The sequence below is a fragment of the Canis lupus genome, chromosome 2, assembly GCF_003254725.2.
Source record: "Canis lupus dingo isolate Sandy chromosome 2, ASM325472v2, whole genome shotgun sequence".
NCBI classification, from domain to species: domain Eukaryota; kingdom Metazoa; phylum Chordata; class Mammalia; order Carnivora; family Canidae; genus Canis; species Canis lupus.
The window spans coordinates 44,742,318-44,766,300 of NC_064244.1; the positions used below are offsets into that span (position 1 = coordinate 44,742,318).

The following is a 23,983-nucleotide window of genomic DNA, read 5'->3' on the forward strand; positions in this document are numbered from 1 at the left end:
GCATAGAAACGGTATTTACCATCACCGAGTAAAATATGCAAGTTATGCTAAAAAATGAAAACAGTTGAGGAAGAGATACTGGGGGTTATGAGTAATTTCCCTCCAAAATACTAATCGATGCTGTTACACTCTTTTATTTTTATTTATAAACTAGTAGTTTTATTTCACTCAATGCTTTTCACTGTGATCTGGAGGTCAAAATAAGACTTCTCAGCCAGCCTGAATTTTTACCTTAGTAGAAGAAAGCTGATGGGAAAAAAAAAAGCAATCATTATTTACCTGAGCAGCAATGTTATTCAGAAAATTGAATCTGCTTGGTATTGAAACGCTTATTCCCCATATTTTGGACACTGAGCACATTGTTGTTTACCAGATGTGCAGACATCTACGCATAAAAACATGAGCTTGCTAACGTACATAGTACTTATATTTCGAATGTATTTAAACTTCAAGGTATAATACTTGCTTAATGAAGACACTCATCCAATATCGAAGTACAGCGACAGGAGGAGAGAAATTCTCGCTTACCTCCCTTCCTGCCATTTTTACCCTCACAGTTAAGCAACTCTTGTGAAAGGCATTGGAAGAGCCCTCAAGACTTTTTGTATGTTTATAATCCTAAGTATAATTTTTACATATTTAGTAATCTGTTTCAAAATTTGCTTTATAAAAAAAAAGTTATATTTTAGATAGAAGCACCTCTTTTCCCACCCCGTATACATAATGGACAATCTTAAATAAGTATATGCCAAATAATAAACGTCCAATAGCAGAAAGGAACAAAATCCAGTTTTACAAGCCAAAGTTCTCTTTATATTTGGAAGGTTAATAATTTTTTTATTTAAACTGAATACATAAGTCTTAATTAATGAAAAGTATCTCTGGGATAGGTTTGTAAATAGCAAAATGCTATGATATTACCGTGTTGTTATAATACATACTTGCTGACTGAAAGTGAATTTAAGACACGAACAATTAAAATATTTATGAAAATGTAATTTCCTCACTGCTTTCTTATATAGAATTTAAAGGTAGACAATGGTTGTCGAAACAACCAGAGAGGTAAACACTGTCCCAATCAAGGAGCTCGCTAATTTTATCAATTTTAAGAGCATAAGAAAATATTTATGTTCAGTTTTTCTTGATTTCATGCATCCATATTTTTAAAGGACTGCTAAAAGATATATACTATATTCTACTAAAACCTGGTACATACTAAGTATTCAGTAAATAACGGTTGAATAAAGAGAAGTTACCTAGTATTTATACTTATTGCATAATATTCTAAATTTCTAACACCTATAACTACAATGAAGCAGATTGTTTTCAAGATTAATTTTATCACACTTTTTCAAAATTCATAAAATTGCAACCATAAGTACAGCCTTTTTTCTCAGTATATGGATTAAAAAGGAAAGGTATATGCTATTATTAGGAGTGTGCATGAAATCTCTTTTAAAAATGTGACTATCTCACAGGGATTTCATCAGGGCTGTAAACAAGCTGGTATGTTTGGCTTTTCCTGGCACTGGTTGGAGATAAACAGGAAAAAATAAAGGAAAAAGTAATCTGAAACATTGGATTCTTGTAGAAGGCAGTTAGCAAACTACCAAAGGTAGCATTTGGCTTGGAGGTGTCTGAGAGGAAAGTAGACAGTTTCGGAGAAAGTGGGCCGTAGAACAGAAAATAGATTTAAGCAAAATGAAGATGATAGAGCCAAAAGATGGGTTCCCAAGAACAGAGTACTCATATGTCCAGAATGAAGTCAAAGCATTTGAAATAGGTATTCATGGTAAATCAGGAGGTCTCTCTTGTGGGAAATCCACAGTTGAGAGGATGAAGTAATCTTTGGCATTTGAAAAAGAAAGGAGGAGCAGGGTGGGGGCGGTGTGATTGAGAAGTTAGTTAGAACAGAAAAGCTGGTAAGAAGACAACATTGTCTCAAAGAGCTCTCTGGGGCCTGTATGTGCAGAGGCACAGGGAGAAAAATGCTGCTATTTAAAAAATATATATATATACACACATATACACATATATTTCCTCTATATATCTACCCTATAACCTATGTTGGGGCGCCTGGGTGGCTCAGTTGGTTAAGCGTCTGTCTGCCTTCGTCTCAGGTCATGATTCCAGGATCCTGGCATTGAGCCCCACATTGGGCTCCCCGCTCCAAGGGGAGGCTGCTTCTCCCTCTCCCTCTGCCTGCCACTCTGCCTACTTGTGTGCTGTCAAATAAATAAATAAAATCTTAAAAAAATAATTTTAATCTATAATCTATGTAGATTTCACTATATATAAATACACATAAAGATATGTATAGTATTTGAATTGATAAAAGGGATAATAAAATGTTAAAACCAATTACAGCACTTACAACCTCAGGCCAAGTGATTTAGAGGCAGCAGTGATATACTCAAACAGTTATCTTACTAATAAGTCAGATGTAAGATTGATAACTGGAGAGGTATCCCTAGTGTGCTGTTAAATCTAGAAATCGTTTAGCATGAAGAGACATTTATTTCTTACATAAAAATCATTCTGACCCCAACACTATGCAAAATATTTAAACTTAAATGGAACAATATACACATTCATAAGTCAATAGTTTTTAGAATATATTTTGAATTGTCTCCTTATTTATTTATGAAAAATACCTTATAGAATTTAGACTAATAGAACAGTTGTGGATAAAAATAAACTGTCAGCCTAGAGGAGTAAAGAATGGCAATGTTTCTACACACCTGAAATGAACCAATCATTGCCCATTGAACCTGGAATTTAAAAATAAGTCTCTTAGAGGTTTAGTAGAAAGGGAAATGGGTTGTTTAAATACTATTTATTCAAGTATCTGATTAGTTTTTCACATGGGCAGGATAGAAATCAAACGAATAAAATGCACAGATTTTATAAATTCTGATTATCCATTTATCTTAGCCAGTGATTTAAATTATCTATGGTAATTAATAAAAGGATTATAAGTATTTCCCAGTATTAATTATTTGGCATACAAGAACTGTACAAATTAATTTGCAGATTCAAGGTTTTCTTTAAATAAGCTCAAGGAGGAACTTATTGCACCTATTTTTTTTATTTTATTTTTTCCCATATTCTTTACAACAATTTTTTTTGCATATATTCTTTTATAAGGAATCACAAGTGACGTAAGAGAAAATCTGCATCTATAGTTTTTAAAAAAGAAATACTACTGAAGGGACAGTTCTGATTCTAGGCCACTATGAAACACTAGTACAATAACAGCAAATGATAACCCAACCACATAAACGTGGGCTGAGTTCCTTACGCAGATATCATGAGTATTTGCATGTGTGTTTGACTGCTCATGTAATAATACATAATAGATATTGCCTGCCTAGTATCCTATCCTCAACCACCTGCCCTCAATCATTGATTTTATTTCCCCTATGTGAAACATAGTTATTTCCATCTGAAAGAGTTGAGTTTATTTATAATCAAGCACTAAGTAAGATAAACAAAATAAGATTAACCTCTGAAAAGTATCCTATAAATAGCTATTCTAGACACAGAAGTCACCTTATTGGGAAAATATCCCTTAAGGGCTATTTGCTTATGAGCATATTGAATCAGTATTGGGGGTAATAGTAGATTAATATATTAGAATAAATTGAAATTAAGATACTTTAAAAAAATAAATACTTGCTTTATGGCGGTGTTTCATAAAATAATGAATATCAAGCAATTCATTTTTACTGTATCTTTACCTATATATGTGTTGAGACTGAATTTGTAATTTTTATAATCTTAAACAGATACTATTCATTAGACTGAAAACACTAAAGTTACCAAAAAAAGACATTACTGGAGAACACCATTAATAAAATAAAAACAGAAAATGACTAAATGATAAGAAACTTGATACACATTTAGCCACATAAATTCAAGTTAGTCATATGATTAAAGATATGTAACATTATTAGTTTCTCTAACCTATCTGTATCTGTGCAAAGAGCCAAGGCATCTGAACACAATGGCAAAGACTGCCAACTACCAGCCCGCTTGCAGCAGGCAAGAAACATAAGCAAACAAGACCAAATCAGACAGTTTGAAAAACAACAAGTTTTCATCTAAACTCCCAACATATGCAAGTTTCTTTCCTTCCTAAAAATTACCATCAGATGAATCGTTGTGGTCCACATGGAGTTAAACAAATGTGGGCACCCTTGTTTTTAGAGCAGACAAAAATGGGCACAAAATAGACATGAAAGTGCTACCAATACTGTGCTTTTTTACAAAACCTTAATATCACACCTAACTCTTGAACCTCATCAGCAATAAAGACTCAAGTATTACGTCAATCTTAAAAGGAAAGAAGGGGAGAAGCATGAGAGAAAAGCACATTACCAAGCTGCCTCTGTAGTCCTTAAGGAACTTGTAGACCGGGATCTTGGCTTCATAATAATGCTCATTTTGGGGGGAAAAATAAAGGAAAAAAAAAAAAAAACGAAAAATGTCTTCAAGTATTCTGATTAACACATTTAAATTGTCTTTCTACAAAGATGATTTTTAAATATATTCCATTTCCAAGGGAGGCTCTTTGAAGAAATCCAAATTTCCCGGAGTCCAGCTCAGGCCCCCAGTCCAGAACATAAGGAAGCTTCTAAGACACAGGAGCTCTTTCCTCTTTCATGCTGAATTTACTCCAGCACCAGGCTGTTCGGAAGTGAACAGTTTCTTTTATGTTTTGCATTGCCAAGGGAGGAACTGGATTTTGAGTCTATTCTTCATCTGGTCATAAGGGAAACCAACACAGTGAACGAGCCACTTGATCCTGTCTTTTCTGCAAATCTCTCTGAAAGGTTCCCGACACTCTTAAGTACTCAGGTGGAGTGAAAGGGAAAGAAAATGACTGCGAGTTACTGAACACCAGAGAGCTGTCAGGGCAGTTCCATTTCAGGGCGACCACAGGAAAACATTCTTCTCCGGGGAGCCAAGAGTCAGCGAGAGAACAGAGCTCTCCACACTTCGGATGGGCCCAGGGCTTTACCTGTGATGGCAATTTCCGCAGCGTCCCCTGCTTAGACTCTGATCCAAGCCTTTGTGAATGAGAACTATCATTCAATCTCGCCAGGCAGAAACTATTCCTCAAGGGCTGTGTGACGTCTGTAGGAAGGCAGTTCAAAACATCGCAGGGAAGTGAGAGAGGAAAAAAAAAAAAAAGAAAGAAAAAAAAAAAAAAAACAAAAAACCAGCGTCCAGCCGGGCAGCGTCAATTGCTGAAACTTACAAAGCTAAGGGGCAGACAGGCCAGCGCCAGGGACCAGGTCTGTAAACCAGCCAGGCAGACAGACCTCTCCAAACTTATAAAACTATTTCCTCCTCTGGGAAATGAGGTGTCTGTGTTATTCAGGGTAAGATTCCCTGACCACCTTTATAAGGAACACACCCCTTTGCAACTGACTTGTTCCTCTCCCCTTCAAAAAAAAAAAAAAAAAAAAAAAAGAGGGGGGGATTTTTCTTCCAAGTCTCACACTGAAACTAAAATTTATCATCAGAAGCAAAGTTGAGAGAACTCGAGGGTTTGGTGCTTGTTATTCTGAGCCTACTTAATGAAATGTCACGCTTTGGGTTTGGTTGTAGAGACGCAAACTGCCTCTTGAAAACTTAAGCAGAGTGTGGCAGGCACCACTCCATCGGGTCGTGCTGGAATGCTTAAACTGAAAAAAAATCTAATATATTACGGCTGGACAAGTGGCTGCATGTACTAAGGCTGTTCCCTTGCACAATGTTTTCTAGACCTTATTTCTGTTTGAAAATCATATGCAAATTTTATTGATCTCTACCCACTGAAGGCTCTGCACTTGCTAAGTCCTAACTGCTTGCTCTTCAGTAAGGAATGAAGCTTATATCATATCATCCTAACATCTCTTACTATTGTGAAGACCAAACCCTGCCCTGCCTCCTACATCTGCAATGAAAACTTTCCTCCTAGTAGACATAATCTAGACTGATTTGAATTGCCCCTGAGAGAAGCAACACTTGACAGCCCTGGCTACCCTCCTCCGCACATTTGCCCCCAGCATGTATGTTCATCTGGGCGTGCTGACTTCAGTCATTCTGCATGCGAATGATCCACAGAAAATAATTTAAGGATTCTGATCCTTTAAATGACATTAGTTAGTACGTTGGTTCTCTAGTCTGACGTGAACTTGGTATTTATTTAGCATTTGCAGGCAGGATGTTGGAGTGCAATTGTGACCCACCCAAAGGATTTGGAAAATTAATGTAGTAAGGCATCCCGCCAGGGGCTCTGGCTGCTTTACTGCAACAAAACCTTCAACTCTTCCACTGGTCACACTTCAACAACGTGCAGTTGTGACTTTGTCTCCCCTCAGGGACCCACAGGCCTCTTAAGGTAGGCTAATAAACTGTTTTCCGTCTAGTTATCTCCTTAGGCTTTTCAGTTGTCCTACGACTGCTCAGGGAGATTCACAGGATCCCAGTTCTATCTCATGTTTGGTGTATTTCTGGCACTTTAAGCCAGGTTAACCAATCATTTTTAGAAATGATTGGTTATTTTTAGAAATTCAAGAGAAGGTTTGTGAAACTACTCATCTGCGAGCTGGGGAGGGGTTTGTGGGAGGAGATCTATCTTTTATCTCCTAGAATTTTAATGTGGGAAAGGAAGAAAGAACAGAGTACAGAAGAAAGCAACTAATATGATTTATTTGAAGCCCTTTTCTCTTCCGTGTAAGGTCTATCAAATATCCTCTGGTTGCCATTTCAGCAAGGAAATGACAACGGTCCCAGAATGTAATGTCTGAATGTTGCGTGTTAAACCTTCTGGAAATAATCAGCCCTGTGTTTTACCATCCCCCAGAAGGCTCTTGGTCCCTGTGAGATTACTTTGCTCACTGTCACTCCCTTCGCAATCACATACACGTAAGGGGGAAGGGGTCAGTGCTGCCCCACAAGCTTTTCCTTCCTTCCTTGCTTAGTGTTCTGTGTATCCCAAGAACCTATCTCTGGAAATCCTAAACACTGTGTAACAGTCCTACAAGGGCTAATATATCATCCTTGTCCCCAAGGAAAACAAGTTTAGGTAGGCTGACAATGTATTCAACTAAGCAGGACACTCCAAGCTTCTTGGACGGGTAACTCAAGGTTGCTTACAGAGAAAGAAAGATGCACAGTGTCAGCAGGCCACAGTGATTTACATTTCTAATTTTACTTCTACTTGCAATATTTAAGGTAGTGACAGATTAAAAAAAACTAACAGTACTCATCAATATTACAGTTCTTCTTCACTCGGTCAGTTTTTCACACGTATATTTCTGAAATAACGTTTTGTAATCTAACTGTTGTGTCTGTTTTCCTCTAAAAAGCTTCTCAGAATGGAGCAGATATGGCACTGCCCTCCTCCAGATTCCCGTTAGTAAACAAGTCCATAAAATTATACAGGCTGACAAAAATGTCTGAATCTGGACTGGACATTAGGAACCATATGGCTCTTGTCTAAAGAGCTTTGGGTAATATGCATTTGATCTGGAAGCTGCTCTTCTTTCTGGCATTCACTTGATGCATTGAATAATATGTTATATAGACTTGTATTTGACTATTGTCACCACAACATTTCAATGGACCTCAGATGTATAAATTCATTTGGGTCATCTATCCGTCTATGTATTTTGCTGAATTAAACCACTAGGCAATACAATGTTTCCTAAACTTCAGTCATTTGGACATGATTTCCACAAATTTTGCCACATTGGCACACATCTATGCCATTACTTACTTGCTATTTTTCTTTATTGACTCTGTTTTTTACTTAAGTAACATAAATTTAAAAGATAACCTTATATTTATTTGGTAAATGTGTTTGATACTTAAGGTTATTCCCAGTCCTCCCCCATGGAAGTATTAATAGGAAAAAAAGAGTCCAAATGCCACCTAAAATCTCTTCCGTACCACTAAACAGTGTCCTTATTGTGATGTGGGCAAAACTCATGTGGAAAACACCAACTGCATAGAAGTAAATGAGTCTACTCTAAAATAGGATTTCCCCTTCTCTTATCATTTAATGGTGAGCGTGATATATGAGACTTATGACATTTACCAAGTGCTAAGGCTTAAACATGAAGCAGTAACTGGAACCAATTAAATGAGGTGTTAATGAATGCTTTTTACCACACAATGCAGATTTTCTCAGATATTATTACTCTGAAATACTCTGCCCACTTTGAAATCTTCTGTTCTCTGAGTCACCCCTCTTTTTTTCAGGTTACAGTTAGATACTCTACACTTTCCAATCTGTCAGGGGCAAATTTTTGAGAACTACATTATGAACGAACAAAACATTCAAGCCTGTCAAATGTGCTTAAATTCAGCACTGCAGATATGTCAAATAACATTTTGGGAAAAATAACCACAGAGCTGCAGTTTTTAAGAAAGTTTCCTGGTATTCTATATTGAATCCTAACATTAATAAGAACAAGTCACTTTGAAGTATTGTATCATTTCCTCATTATGGGGATATAATGTGGTGTTTTTCTTATCTGGAGGGGAATTTCAGGCGGATTCAAGCAATTTCTCCTCTTATTACACTAAGTATACAGTTGGATTCAAGGACTTTCCTACATATGTGAACCTCCCTGGAGCTAAATTCTCTTGTTCCTAAGGAAAATTCCAGAGTATTACATCTTGAAGGCTTCTGACCTTCAGATTTCCTACCTCTTTTGTAAAACATGAGGTTAGAATCATAATCATTGTGATTTTTGTAGCCCACATATATTAATTTTGCTTTTGTTTTCATATCCAAAAAAAATCATCACCATGACCAACGTTAAAGGAGTTATGCACCTGTTTTCTTCTAGGAGTTTTTTTTTTTTTTTTTTTTAATAGTTTTAAACCTTATATTTAAGTCTTTAATCCATTTTGGGTTAATTTTTGTGAGTGATATGTGGATTCACTTTCATTCTTTTTCATGTGGATATCCAGTTTTCCCAACACCATTTATTGCCCAGATCATCCTTGCTCCAATATATGTGCCTGTGTTATTAACTGATCATATATGCACAGCTTTACTTCTGGACCTTTTTATTCTGTTTCATTGGTCTATAAAGTCTGTTTGTTTTGTTTTTCTGTTTGTTGGTTTTTGTTTTTTTAAAGATTTTATTTATTTATTCATGAGAGGCACAGAGAGAGAGGCTGAGGGAGGAGCAGGCTCCATGCAGGAAGCTGGATGTGGGACTTGATACTGGATCCCAAGGATCACGCCCTGGACTGAAGGCGGTGCTCAACTGCTGAGCCACCCAGGCTGCCCTATAAAGTCTCTTTTTATGTCAGCACCACACTGTTTGGGTTACTATAGCTTTGTAATATGGTTTGAAATCAGGAAGTATGATGCCTCCAGCTTTACCCTTTCTCAAGATTGCTTTGGCTATTTATGGTCTTTTATGGTTCCATATGAATTTTAAGATTCCTTTTTTCTATTTTTGTGAAAAATGCCATTGGAATTTTGATAGGAGTTGCAATGAATCTTTTACATCAAACTAAAAAGTTTCTTCACAAAGGAAACCATCATAAAATTCTTTTTGGTTCTGTACCCAATTCTAACATGTATGTGTCTGCAGGGGGAAGTGGGCTTCCCCATACCAATAAGCAAATCTTTGACACCAGTAGAGTATTCCAGAATTCAAATCAATTCTGACCACTATCTACTCAAGGCATCAGATTCCAGAGTTTAGGGCTCAGTCCCACAAGAATGCACTCCTTTTCCTTCAGATTCCAGTCACAAGCCTGAGTTGTTAACATGTTTTTCTGAACAACCAGATATAGACTGGCCGTTCCCACAACTCCTTCCTTGGAATCAGATGTCACCTGTACTTCTGACCAAGTGGCTATAAATCAGAGATTACCCCCCTTTAATCCCCTCCTTGGGTTCGATTAATTGATATTTGCTAGACAGTCTCCCAGAACTTGCAAAACTTATTTACTCACTAAATTATCAATTTATTATAAAAGGATAATTCAAGGAACAGCCAGCCAGATGGGAGAGGTGCACAGGGCAAAGTATGGGAAAAGGGTACAGAGCTTCCTGGTTCTCTTCCCTTAAGCCACTCTGCCCCATTTCCACATGTTCACCAACCCAGAAGCTCTTTGGACCCCATCGTTTTGGGTTTTAAGGGAGACTTCCTTACAGAGGCAATATTGATTAAATCACTGATCACTGACCACTGATTCTACCTTCAGCTCCTCTCCCAAACCCAGAGGTGGGGAGGAGTTGGGTGGGCTGAAAGTTCTAAATCTCTTATCAAGAATGGTTCCCCTAGCAACCAGTCCCCATCCTTAGGTTACCTAAGGGCTTTCCCAAAGTCACCTTAGTAGCATAACATAGGATACTTTTATCATTATTGTCCAGAGAAATTCAAGGGTTCTAGGAGCTAAGAACCAGGAACCAGTGGCTTAAGACCAAGTAGAAAGGAGAAATACATTTTGTTCATTTGAATAGCCAAATATATATTTCTCACAAAGCACAGTACCATAATATCATTTATGGAATAGGAGACTTTTTTGCAAAACATATATCTGAGAAGGGGTTAATATCCAAAGTATATAAGGAATTTGTACAACTTAATAGAAAAAAGAAAAGAAAAGAAAAGAAAAAAGAAAAGAAAAGAAAAGAAAAGAAAAGAAAAGAAAAGAAAAGAAAAGTAAGGTAAAGAAAATCCAAATAATACAATTAAAACATAGGCAAAGGACCTGGGTACCCATTTTTCCAAAGAGATGCACAAACATCAAATAAATATATGAAAAGGTGTTCAACATCATTAACCATCAAGGAAATGCAAATCCAAACCACCATACCATATCAGCTCACATATATTAGAACAGTTTTTATCAAAAAGACTAGAGATAAGTGCTTGCTAGGGCATGGAGAAAAGGGAACCCTTGTACACTGGTGGAGGGAATGTAAATTCGTGCAGACACATGGAAAACAGTATGAAGGTTCTCAGAAAATTAAAAATAGAGCTACCATATGACCCAAAAATCCCTCTACTGATTTTATATCCAGAAATAATTAAATGAATAAAATCAGCATCTCAAACAGTTATCTGCATTCCATGTTCACTGCCTCATTATTCACAATACCCAAGATATGGATACAACCTCAGTGTCAGTGGATAGATGAGTGGATTAAGATGATTTGATATATATATATCATATATATATATATATATATACACATATCCATTACATGTATATGTGTGTGTGTATATATATGTATGTGTATAGATAATGGAATACTATTCAGCCATGAGATAGAAGGAAATCATATCATTTATGACAACATATATGTGGAATCTAAGTGAAAAAATAGAAAAATTAAACTGTTAGAAACGGACACTTGAATGGTGGTGCCGGGAACTGGGGGTGTGTGGGAAATGGCAGGACACTGGTCAAAATGTATAAGACTTCAATGTTCTACAGAGCTGTACACCAATGTACAATATGGTGACTATAGTTAAAACTATACTGGATATTTGCAATTTGCTAAGACAATTGATCTAATCATTTCACCACTCCAAAAATTGTTAGCTATGTGAGGTGATGGATGAGTTAATTACCCTGAATGTGATAATCACTTCATAATGGATATGTATATCAAAAATCATCACATTGTACACTTTAAATATAAACAATTTTATTAATCAATTATACTTCAGCACAGTTGGGGGGGAAGGAGAAAGATTGACATTTTATTTGGTACAATATCAAGAAATTAGAAAGATAACAGCTAATTAAACCCTAACAGAATAAAAAATAAACATAAGAATACAAAACAATAGCACACACAAAAAAAGTATATTGAAAATAGAATCATCAAAGCCAAAGCCAGTTTCTTGTAAAGAATAAAAAATTGACACACACCTAGCAATTCTGGTCAAGAACTAAATTGGGAAAACATAAATTATCATTATCAATTCCTGCAGACATAAAAAATAATGAAAATATATTATGAACAGGTTTATACCAATACATTTGAAAATTTAAGCAACATGGGTAAACTCCTTAAAAACTGACAAAAAAACCCAAAATAGGTGAACAGAGGGGAAAGGAAGGAAAAATAAAATAAGATGAAAATAGAGAGGGAGGCAAACCATAAGAGATGCTGAACTCTAGGAAACAGAGAATTGCTGTTGGGGAGGCGGGTGGGGGAAGTATAACTGGGTGATGGGCATTAAGGAGGGCACGTGATGTAAAGAGCACTGGGTGTTATATGCAACTGATGAATCACTAAATTCTACCCCGAAACTAATAACACAATACATATTAACTAAGTTGAATTTAAATCAAGAATTTAAAAAAAAAATGAAAAAAGACACGGAAAAACAAAATCATCATGCACCGATTAGAAATAAAATTTGTATTTATTTATTTATTTTTTTAAATGTTTTTTCTTTTTTTTTAAATTTATTTTTATTTATTTATTTATGATAGAGAGAGAGAGAGGCAGAGACACAGGCAGAGGAGAGGGAGAAGCAGGCTCCATGCTGGGAGCCCGACGTGGGACTAGATCCTGGGACTCCAGGATCGCACCCTGGGCCAAAGGCAGGCGTGAAACCGCTGAGCCACCCAGGGATCCCCTAAAATTTGTATTTAAAAATTAATTAAGAACAATAAAGCTTTCCTCCTGAGGCAAGGGAAATAAAATACATTTAAATAAAGAATAAAGCTTTCACATGCAAAAATAATCACCATCATTATTATTTATTAATCACCTGCTAAGTATATTAGATATATTTTATTATTTGTTCCTAATAACAACCCTATAAGTTAGGTGTGATAAAACTAATTTTGTGAATAAAGAAAACTAGCGATTTGTTCACAGTCACATCCTTGGTGGCATAAAAAGTATTTGTATCCAGATGTATCTGGTGTGTGTTGGGGGGGGTGCTGCAAAAGGAAAGAGGAAGAGGAAGGTGGGAGATTAAAAATCATTATTATACTATTTGGAATTGTTTTTAAGCATCTATCCCCTATAGCTGGACAGTGGCAACAAATGAAAGTCCATTAAAAATGGTGTGTATATTGGGGCAGCCCTGGTGGCTCAGTGGTTTAGTGCTGCCTTCAGCCCAGGGTGTGATCTTGGAGACCTGGGATTGAGTCCCACATCAGGCTCCCTGCATGGAGCCTGCTTCTCCCTCTGCCTGTGTCTCTGCCTCTGTCTCTTTCTCTCTCTGTGCGTGTGTATCTCTCAAGAATAAATAAATAAAATCTTTTAAAAAATGGTGTGTATATTAAAGGTATAACAATAGACATATTTAATAGCCAGTAAATTTTAGAGTTTCAAAGGTATCCAGGATTAAACAATCTAGCTCACTGTCCTTCTTTCTAATTTTTAGATTCATAAAGACTATGATAAAGTTATATATAAAATATCATGAGCCTGTTAGCCATAAAGTATGATAACGTCTTTAGCCATACTCATAGCATGGGTAATGGTGATTTGCTGTACAACAGATGGCATTTTGATGCCTCATTAGGTGATACTGGCTAACAAAGGATCGTTTTAAAAGATAACAGTATGTGAGACCTCTGAAAAGGTATGCATTTCGACATTTGTCAACAAATTCCATTTTCTACCAAAAGGGCAAAAAACACCTTTTAAAAACTGAATCCAACTTTTCTGCAAGGGATCAGTAATGTGAACATGCCTTTTGTAACTGACTTTTAGAACTTTGCACTAATTCAAAATACTAGATAAAACAAATCGCTGCAGGGATCAAATACATGATCTCAGCCAAAATTTCTTAAGTGATGTTTTATTTCCTTTGTATTTTGCCTCTTCTCTTCTCCCCTTTACTCTCGTTCTTTTTATTTTCAAATGCATCTTTGCAAATTTAACCTCACTTTTAACTATTTGAATATTATTCAAGACATACATGCAAATAGACCACCAAACAGTGATGAGAGGAGAATCCTCAAATTCCTGCATTGATCCCTGACCCCAGTTCATAAATGAAAGTGGGGCCTGGAAAGGTGATAGGAAGATTTGGGTGCACATGGGGGTGGGGTGGGGATTGTGCCCTGGGAGCTTTACTAAAGCACATGCAGATGCCCGGCATGCATATTATCTGGGCACCCCAGATATCACTGTAAGATTCCTTCCTCCAGGGTCACTTGGCTTTTTTAGTGATGGATGTAGGTCGGCCTGCTGGCATTCTGGTGTGGGCAGAGAAAGGGAGCATGAATCTTGCTAATCGGTTTGCAGATGTTCATTTAATCCTTCTGTTTGCATAGTTATCCTTCTTTCTCCCCTCTGCCAATGATTCCAGAATATCTGTCTTTTATCGGGAGGGATGTGAGGTACGCTGACTACATTGAGAAAGAGTGAGGGCTGGCTGGTGGGCAAGCATCCATTATACACACTTTCATACACTCCCCATCTTCAGAGCTCACTCATCTTCTGAAGTACTTTCTGGGGTGCTGGGGGCAGCTCAGCTTACTTCTCTTCAGTATTTTACCCTTATTTGGTTAAGTCACTTGCCACTTTTCCATCCGCTTCTATCTTTACTCATCATGGCTTGAAGTTACAGATAGCTCCTAGTTTCCTCAAATAAAGGATCTACCTTTTTGTTTCTTGCCCTAATTATTGATTTGGCTGTGTTTTATCAAATGACTAAATATACTATGGAGCTCTATAAGTATATGTCAAGATTATTTTTTGTTGTAGTAAAATACATATAACATAAAACTTACCATGTTAATCCTTTTTAATGTACAGTTCAATGGCATTAAGTGTATTCATCAAGTATATTCAATATTAAGCTATATTGTAATAACCATAACCAACATCCATCTCCAGCATTTTCTCTTTTTACCAAACTGAAACCTGCACCCATTACACAATAACTCTATTCCTCACTCCCTCTAGCCTCTGAAAACCACCATTCTACTTGCTGTCTCTGTGAATTTCATTACTCTAGACACCTCATATAAGTGGAATCAGACAGATTAAATTTTAATAGATTTAAAATCTGACAGTAAGTCTTGTTCTAGATGTCTTATTCTAAAAGAGAAAAAGCATTAGAAAGAAAAGGTTTAAGACAACAATTCTCACCTCAAGAAATCAAAGTACTCGCTTTATTCAGCACTGATTCTTTATGAAGTATTGCTTGCTATTATACAGACACAGACAAAACTAAGAGCAAAAATATCTGCCTTGACCAACATCTGGTGTGCTTTCATTTAAATCATCTCTTTATCTGTTATTTTGTTTCAATATATACAAACGTTTCAGTGCATGTCTAGACTGGTTATGTCAAAACTTTAGTTCTGAGGGGTCCCTGGGTGGCTCAGTCAGTTAAACATCTGCCTTTGGCTCAAGTCATGATCCAGGGATCCTGGGATTAAGCCCTGAGCCAGGCTGCCTGCTTCTTCCTCTCCTTCTACTCCCATGCAACTGCCACCCCACCCCACCTCCACCTGACCCATCGCTTGTGTTCCCATTCACTCTCAAATGAATAAATTAAAAAAATCTTAGAACAAAGACAAAAATAAAAAATAAAAACCTTAGTTCTGATTTCAAATTTATAATAGCCCCAAGGTTAAATCAAGTGGTTCCTAAGTATACCTAACCCAAGAGATAAATATTTTAAAAGCAAATTATATTAATAAAAATCATTTTGGAAGTTTTTTTTTTTTTAAAGAGATAAGACAACTGGAAAAATCACATTGCCAAATGAAACCCTCTTTGTAATACTGTGAAGTGAATGGAGGTGTTCACTGAAGTAGGATTTGGAAAATAGAAATATGAGCACACAGAAACTGCTCTAATGAATTTAAATATAATAGATAATGCTGAAAATTGACTTAGTGGAAAATAAACTTTAATTGAGCCCATTTAATTTACATTAATGTGATAACATTTTCTCCTACTCATGTTAGAAGTAATGGTAAAATAAATAATCCAGGCAACCCAAGCAATTTCTCCTGGACCACACATTACAAATAAGTTCTATTTAATATAAAAGATCTGCTCTTGGGCAGCCCGGGTGGCTCAGCGGTTTAGCGCTGCCTTCAGCCCATGGTGTGATCCTAGAGGCCGGGGGATTGAGTCCCACGTTGGGCTCCCTGCGTGGAGCCTGCTTCTCCCTCTGCCTTTGTCCCTGCCTCTCTCTCTCTCTGTGACTCTCATGAATAAATAAATAAAATATTTTTTTTTAAAAAAAAGATCTCTTTGAGATAATGTCTATTAATTACGGAGAGCATACAGGATCAGGTTAAGAAGTGTCCTTTGGCGTCGGGCTGCCTGCATGCACATCCAAGTTCCACTAATGATTAGTTCTTTGACCTTGAACAAGTTACTTAGCCTCTCTGAGCCCTAGTTTCCTCCACTATAAAATGGAGATAAAACAGGGCTTCGTGCAGATTAAATGAGACATGGAAAACCTTGGCAAAGTGCTTGGCATATAATAAGGGCTCAATAAATAACACGTATTATTAAAGATAAATTTTAAGACAGTTCAGTGAATATGGAGGAAAGCAGTTTTAAAACTTAGAAGTATATGTTACCATAATATTTTGATTTTTAAAAATTATTTTGTGTTTTTATTTTAGTTTTAACCCTGACCCCCTGACTCCCTTTAAACAATGGCTAGTAAATAGTTTTTCTTCCCCGCTTTGGTCACGGACATTTAGTGTCTGCATTGTCTCTGGGTTATTTTTCAAAGACATGAGCCTTAAAATGTTAAATTCCCTGCTTAAAAACCTTCAGGAGCTCTCCTATTCCTTCTAGAATTGATGGCAGTCTTCTCTTAGTGTTAAATTAAAACTTCTCCCATTTGGATGCAAGTTATCATCAGTCTGGCGCTTAATAATTTATTTTTCATAACCTAGCGTGGTAGCCACAGAATGGCACAAGACTTGCCCCCAGTTGGCCTGGACTGTTTGCCCTGCCCGGTAAGTGTTTCATCTTCTCCTCCCTTCTCTGCAAGCAAATGTCCTACTCCACCTTTAAGATTTAACACAAGTAGCAGTAAATGCCACCTAAGTCCAAGGCAAACTTAGAAGTTCTATCTCTTTGGCTTCATTTAATCTATGAACATCCTGGGTTAATTTTGATGATGATGATAATGATGATGATGATGATGATGATTCACTTAGGTGTGATGTATTCACTGGAACGTACAGGGACATCCATGCTACTTAGTCACTGCTCAGCCACTGATATTGACTGTGTTGCCTTCAAAAACAATCTCATTAAGGTTCAATACCTTCTTCTATAAAATGGGACAATGCATGCATGGCCTGTTTTAGGATTAATGAGAAAACATGTGGGCTTATCTGCATTCTCATGCTCTCTATTGCTTTCAGACCTTGGTACATGCTTCTCTGGCAGCATCACCCTTCTTCTCTTTTCCTCTCCCTCTCTTTTCTTTAAAGACTTTGTTTGAGAGTGAGCATGCGTGCGCAAGAGGAGGAGGAGGAGCAGAGGGAGAGGAAGGGGCAGAGGCAGACTCCCCGCTGAGCAGGGAGCCCAGCTGATCCCAGGACCCCGGGGTCATGACCTGAGCTAAAGGCAGATGCCTAACCGACTGAGCCACCCAGGCACCATCCCCCCCCTTTTTTTTTGGTCAGGAATGAACTCAGGGGTCAACTCCTCTAGTTTCACTGCTTTGCAGTTTGAACGAGGTGTCCTGGACTAGTCAAATTTCTAGATTCTGGTGCTAATTCCAACCAGGGTGCTGGTGAACACTCAAATGTGAGCCTCTCCTCATTTGGCTAAGGGGGCGGGACCATGGATTCCCATCCACATGTTCCCAGTGTCTGTCCCCAAAGAGACACCTGGACCTCCACAATACATGAGTTCCCTGAAAACGGAATGCGGTTTATTCACCTTTGTATTCACAGGACCTAGCACAATATCTGGCTCACAGGGTGTTTGCTTAACAACATAATAAATCTTTGGTCAACAGTGGCACATAAGCCTTTTACGGATTTTCTTCCTGTGCCCTTTTGTGGCATTTGTTTCATGGCTGGAATTTCAAAAATTGAGTCTTGGCTGTTTTCTCTTTTATAAGCTTCTATCCCTGAAAGCTACTCTTGATACCTTCTTTGCCAAAAGATAGTTCCTACATCCTTACAATAAAAATTTTCTCCCAAAGAAAAAGGAACAGGGTAAGAAATACACTGGGAAAAGTCACAGGTAAGCCCTGACTGGACTCACGCATCATTGTTACATAAGGAAAGGTTCTTTCCTAAATATTTAGGGAAAACAGCCTCATCCTGGAGAAAATATTAGGTAATGTACTATTCAACCCAGAGAGAGTAGTTACATAAGGAAAGGTTCTTTCCTAAATATTTAGGGAAAACAGCCTCATTCTGGAGAAAATATTAGGTAATATACTATTCAACCCAGAGAGAGTATTCAAATTCTCCTAGGGACCTTTTAGAATCTCAATTCAAAGGAATGACTTTTCCAGGAAAAGTTTCCCCACATCTGGCAGGGAAATGGGAGAGTGCTTGTAGCACCTTATAAAATCTGCCCAATTCGAGCTACCCATCAACCTATAAATGAGATGGCTGTGACTCTGAAGGGGAAGGCTACATTCTGGCCAGTGCTCTGAAAACCTGTTTGGAGTCACTAAGTGTTTGATGTGTATTAGCACATTCACTTTTTCTACCCATTTACCAGATGATGGAACTCAAGTACAGAGGGAGTGCTTGCCTAGCTAGTTGAGTGGGAAAACCAGACCAGAAAGAACTCAGGCCTTCCGGCACCAGAGGGAGAAAACTGAAAACCATAGCTCAACCACATTCCAGGCACAGGGTAAGAGGCTCTGCACACATCAGGTCATTTAATATTTAAAATAAACTCAAGAGATAAGCACTATAATTTCCTCAAACAGTTGAGGAAGCTGAGGTTTATAAGAGGTTAAGTAACATGCTCAGGGCTTTAAGTTGGGGCTTAGATTTGTCTCTTATAAGACCCAAACATCATTTGGGGAAAGCTGGAACCTTGAGAACTGAACAGCATCTCAAAAGGAGAATTAGTTTTTAACTTCTTTAAAAAAATTGTTAGACAAGAATGACAGAATGGATAAACTTACTATCCCTGACCACAGCTCTGTTTTTGCAGACATGACACTGAAATCATTAGAAATTCATCATTATTTTCATTGTGGGTACTAAAACTTACAAATATTTCAGGTATTTAGATACTAGACTGCAGATGTATAAATAGATGTGGTATTCAACAGTAACTTTTGAAAAAAAAAGCATTTTCATTTTCCTATGTTGATTCTGTTTCCAAAATTAAGACTAATTTTTCCTTCCTTACTCAAGAAAAATTTCTATAGATATAAATTTTGTTTATAGGGCAGACAGCTCCTGAAGAAAGGATAGGAAAGCAGCTTAGATACTGTTTAACTTGACCTTGTGTATCAATCTATGATCTTCTAGGAAGAAAGACAGGCTGTTCATTCCAGGCATGCAGTGAACTCTAAAAAAATACTTGCAAACAGTACAGTACTGTGACTTTTTCAGGAGATTTTTCAGGAGACCTACTCTAGTGTGTTCCCTGTGTTCTTAAAGAGAGTGCTTTGTTTGATATTTTTGCAAAATAGTTGAGTCTTAAGGATAACAATTGGCAGGTATGGTTTTATGGAAAACTGAAAGCAAATGAGCTACAAGAGGTAATGCCAAAATGCTTTGTACTTTGAGGGCAGATTGTTATTCCATATGGGTAGAGAATATGAAAGTTTCCCCATCCAAATCCATGAAATTTAAGCTGAACTTCATTCGGCTGACAATTATTTAATTAAAAAAAATTTTATTTATTTTTTAAATTTAAGTTTTATTTATTCATTTGAGAGAGAGAGAGAGAGTAGGAGTGGGGGGGGGGCAGGCAGAGGGAGAGGGAGAAGCAGACTCCCTGGCGAGCAGGGAGCCCAAGGCAGGGTTCAATCCTGGGACTCGGAGGTCATGACCCGAACCCAAGGCAGACACTTAACCCAGTGAGCCACCCAGGTGCCCCTCAGCTGACAATTCTTCTGTAAGATTCTCCTAAGACCTAAATTATTCCCTGGTTGACTCACAGACTTCTCTACTGATGGTTAATCTTTTCCTTAAGAGTTACCTTGGGTAACTCTAAATTGTAATTGATTCAAAATGCAGTCATTTAAAATAACGAAGAAAATTAAAAAACAAGTTATTTTAAAAGTAACAATGGTGCAAATAGGTAATATCTTAGGCAAGGCTGTTTGAACACCTTTGTAGGCACCCCCCCATCACATCAAACAGATTAAAATGGACTCACTTCTTACATTATACAGTATTTTTGCTATAAAAATCTAGAAAGGATCTTTGTAATTTTGATTTTAAAATTACTTGGTTAAAATAATAATAATTAATAATAACAAAATTACTTGGTTAATATTAAATTCATTTAACTAATGACTGGCCCTAATTTCTTTGCAATCATCCAGCATGCTCGAGAATACCTGAAAGATGACAAAAATTCGGCCCACAAGTTTATCTCAAATGTAATAAAGTTTTTTATGGATAACTTGCTTGACAATTACTGAAGTTGACAGATTATACTTTGAATATTTAATCAAACTCTAATATTATTATTTTTTTCATTTTCTTTTTGTATTTTGGAGTCAATTGCTTCATTTTTCAATTCTCACATATTTTCTTAGGCCCATAAAAAAGCTCAGATGCTTTAAACATTGAGGACCATAATATACGCTATGGACAAAGCAGAGAGCCCTGTGCAGAGAGCCCTGTGAGACCAGATCCAGGAGGAAAGGGAATTCTTGTAAGAAGTGATTCATGTACAGTGGTATGTTTAATATTTTCCAGGTAGTGTACTATTTCCCACTGGTGAGGTGAAGTAAGGCATCCAACATTCCGCATAGGAAGTTACTCATGATTTACCTCATACTAGATATCATACGTGATGAAAAGGTAGGAGACCTGGTTGCTACCATTGAGAACCTACTAGTTTAGTTGGGAAGAAAAATATTACTCTCCTTAAGGTTTTCTCCATAGTAACTGAACACATGAGGTTGCAAGATAATAAATTCAGTGTTTGGGTACTTGAATGACCAAACTAAAACAATTATACAGTTGCCTGGTTGTAGCAAAATAATGTGTTAAATTGCCCTTTAAAATACCTGGTTAGTGACTTGTGAACCAAGATAGTTGCTGGGGCCCAGCAGTGTCCCCGTAGCTGAGGAAGAAGTATTAGAGTCCTTACAAGGGCTAATTTTATTTTCATTCAGTCCCAGGAATACAGTTTTGAACTGAGGTTGCGTTTCTACTCAATTAGAGAAAATAGAAACACAAAGAGCAGATTTTAGCACCAAGTGAAACAGGTGTATCTAAGTTTAAGCCTCTGACTCCCATTCTGCATGATTGCTTAGTGCCAGGTTGGTCAACAGTTTTTCTTCAAGACAGATTTTGTTTTCTAAGGATAACTGGGATGAAGTGTTCTGAAACAGCCCAATATATTCAACAGAGGCCTCAATTACCAATTTTTTTTCCTCCATTGTTATTGTCTTGAAAGTTCCTATAATGGAAATAATATGGCTTCAGGAATGCTGAGGAGCTCTTGCCCTTTGTAACTGGGTCAACACATATGCAGAGAGGCCACAGGGTCAAATTTTAGTGCTTGAGCGACTCTCTTGACCCAATGGGTGTCACACACCACTGGGCACAGTCGGGCTGGAGGATGGTGAGTCACCATTATATACTAAGCCCTGCAGCAGTGTGGAAAAGTTAGCACCCAGCTCGCCGATCTCAGGGAAATGAACCTATAAGCCACCCGCCTCCAACTCCTGAGAAATCATTTCTGAGAACGTTTGTCTTCAACTATTTCTTGACATTACCAGAAGCAGAAGAAATAGCTGTAGAGGATTTCAATTCAACCCAAGGAACTGCCTAGCAGTCTTGAGATTATGTCTATGAGATTATTTAGAAAGGCTACTATGTGTCTGTGTAGGCCATACACTTCAAGCTTCAGAGGCTACCATTTACACAAGCCACAGTGTAAACGGGACCTTTGGAATCGCACAAAATGTTGACCCTACCTTTGTTTCTCAAATGATGAGACAATACAATGATATTTTTCATTTTAAGGAAATCCCAAAAGCCTAAGTTGGAGCAGAGAGGCTAATGTTCTGAGCTATACAGAGAAAGCAGTCTCAGGCAAATAGTGGTTAGGAACACCTCAGACTCAGTGTGGCACAGTGTAGATCCCCACCTTAGTCCCCTACCCTAGTCACGTCACTCAACTTCTCTATGCCTCAGTCTTTTCAGTTGTAAAATGGTGTGATCAGGGTGGTTAGGAGAATTATATTAGATGTTGCAGGTAAAATACTTACAACAGTGCTCAGCACATAGTCAAGGACTCAATAAATAATAACTTTTACTATTAAGGAAGACAGTGTCTCCCTTTTGTTCCATTATTAGGATTCTGGAATGAATAAAAATTATCACCTCTGTATTATTATTATTATTATTATTATTATTATTATTATTATTATTATTATGTTTCAAGTATGTTTATGGCTCCAGAAGAAACATCTTCTGTGTCTTTTAAGAATAAAAGATAGGAATAGCTTAACAGGATATTTTGAAGAAAATGAAAAATAGCATTTTGTGATTGTCATTAAGAATGTTAAAAAGTTTGTTGTAGGACTTTTTGTCCACTGTATACTTCCAAATGTAGTTTAAAGGCTGCTACAGACTAATAGAAATACAGAAATATTTAGATGTTGATAGAAAATGATAGGCATTCCAAAAAATAAATAGGAGCAGAAACTACAAAAAATAGTTTCCTTTCCCTGCTTTTCTTTTTTTCTTTCAGAAGGTATTGAAAGGGGATCCCTGGGTGGTGCAGCGGTTTGGCGCCTGCCTTTGGCCCAGGGCGCGATCCTGGAGACCCGGGATCGAATCCCACGTCAGGCTCCCAGTGCATGGAGCCTGCTTCTCCCTCTGCCTGTGTCTCTGCCTCTCTCTCTCTCTCTCTGTATGACTATCATAAATTAAAAAAAAAAAAAAAAGGTATTGAAAGTAAGTCAAAGAATCACTGAGCAATTTGAAGAATTTTAAATATTAGGCTAATCCCCCAGGAATGAGATACCAATGTGACCAATTTTTCTTTTTTTTTTTTAAAGATTTTATTTATTTATTCATGAGAGACAGAGAGAGAGAGAGAGAGAGAGAGAGAGAGAGAGGCAGAGACACAGGCAGAGGGAGAAGCAGGATCCATGCAGGGAGCCTGACGTGGGACTCGATCCGGGGTCTCCAGTATCAGGCCCTGGACTGAAGGCGGCACTAAACCGCTGAGCCACTGGGGCTGCCCAATTTTTCTCATTTGTAAAGAGAAATTCGAAATTATATGAGACATCTTCCTATTTTAAATATTGGTGCTAACTCAAATTCTGAAAAAAATTTGGCCAATAGTGTGAAGCCAAACGTAAGTTTGGGGTGTGGGTGGTGGTTGTGTTATCAGATTTCTTTGATTAGTGAATAAATAGTGATCCTAAATCCTAAATAGTGATTTAGAACTTAGCGATTTACTGTTTTATTAATTGCTGAGAAACGCCTGTATGTATGATAGTTAATGCAACAGCAGGCTATCAGGTATTTATATTTTAATAGTACATATAGTAAATAACAGTAACTTAATACACTGGAATTTCCAATGGTAAACATTCCAGGCCTCTACTGAGGAAATGTTTGAATTGGAGAATTAATTGTGACAAAATGTCAAATGCCTATTTCATCCATCCATAAAACCAACCAATCCTAGTGACTTAATTAAAAAAAATAGCTAATCATTATTCAAAATCTGAGTGACTAGTTGGATGAGTATTTGGTTACATAAACCAGAGAAGGTGGAAGAAAACTAGCATGTATGCAACACTACTGTCTACTTGGTGCTTTATTGATCTTTTCTCTTCTCAAATTCAAAATGACCCTCTAAAGTAGT

The 23,983-nt window shown here is 37.2% G+C and overlaps 1 protein-coding gene and 1 long non-coding RNA gene across 34 annotated transcripts in view; one reads left to right on the forward strand and one right to left on the reverse strand.

The window, feature by feature from the left end:
- PDE4D (phosphodiesterase 4D) overlaps positions 1–23,983 on the reverse strand; it is a 1,438,885-nt gene that overhangs the window by 277,870 nt on the left and 1,137,032 nt on the right. The window contains exon 1 of one of the 33 annotated variants that reach the window (XM_025448321.3): positions 4,381–5,968. The exons of the other annotated variants lie outside the window; for them this stretch is intronic. Coding sequence (XP_025304106.1) covers positions 4,381–4,445 — 65 coding nt within the window. The 5' untranslated portion in view covers positions 4,446–5,968. Of the gene's footprint in view, positions 1–4,380; positions 5,969–23,983 lie in introns of those variants that run through there. 33 annotated transcript variants of the gene reach the window in all.
- The window catches only part of LOC112660654 (uncharacterized), a 70,214-nt gene continuing 52,310 nt past the window's right edge, over positions 6,080–23,983 (forward strand). The window contains exon 1 of the long non-coding RNA XR_004813494.2: positions 6,080–6,391. This is a non-coding gene — a long non-coding RNA (uncharacterized LOC112660654). The remainder of the gene's footprint in view (positions 6,392–23,983) is intronic.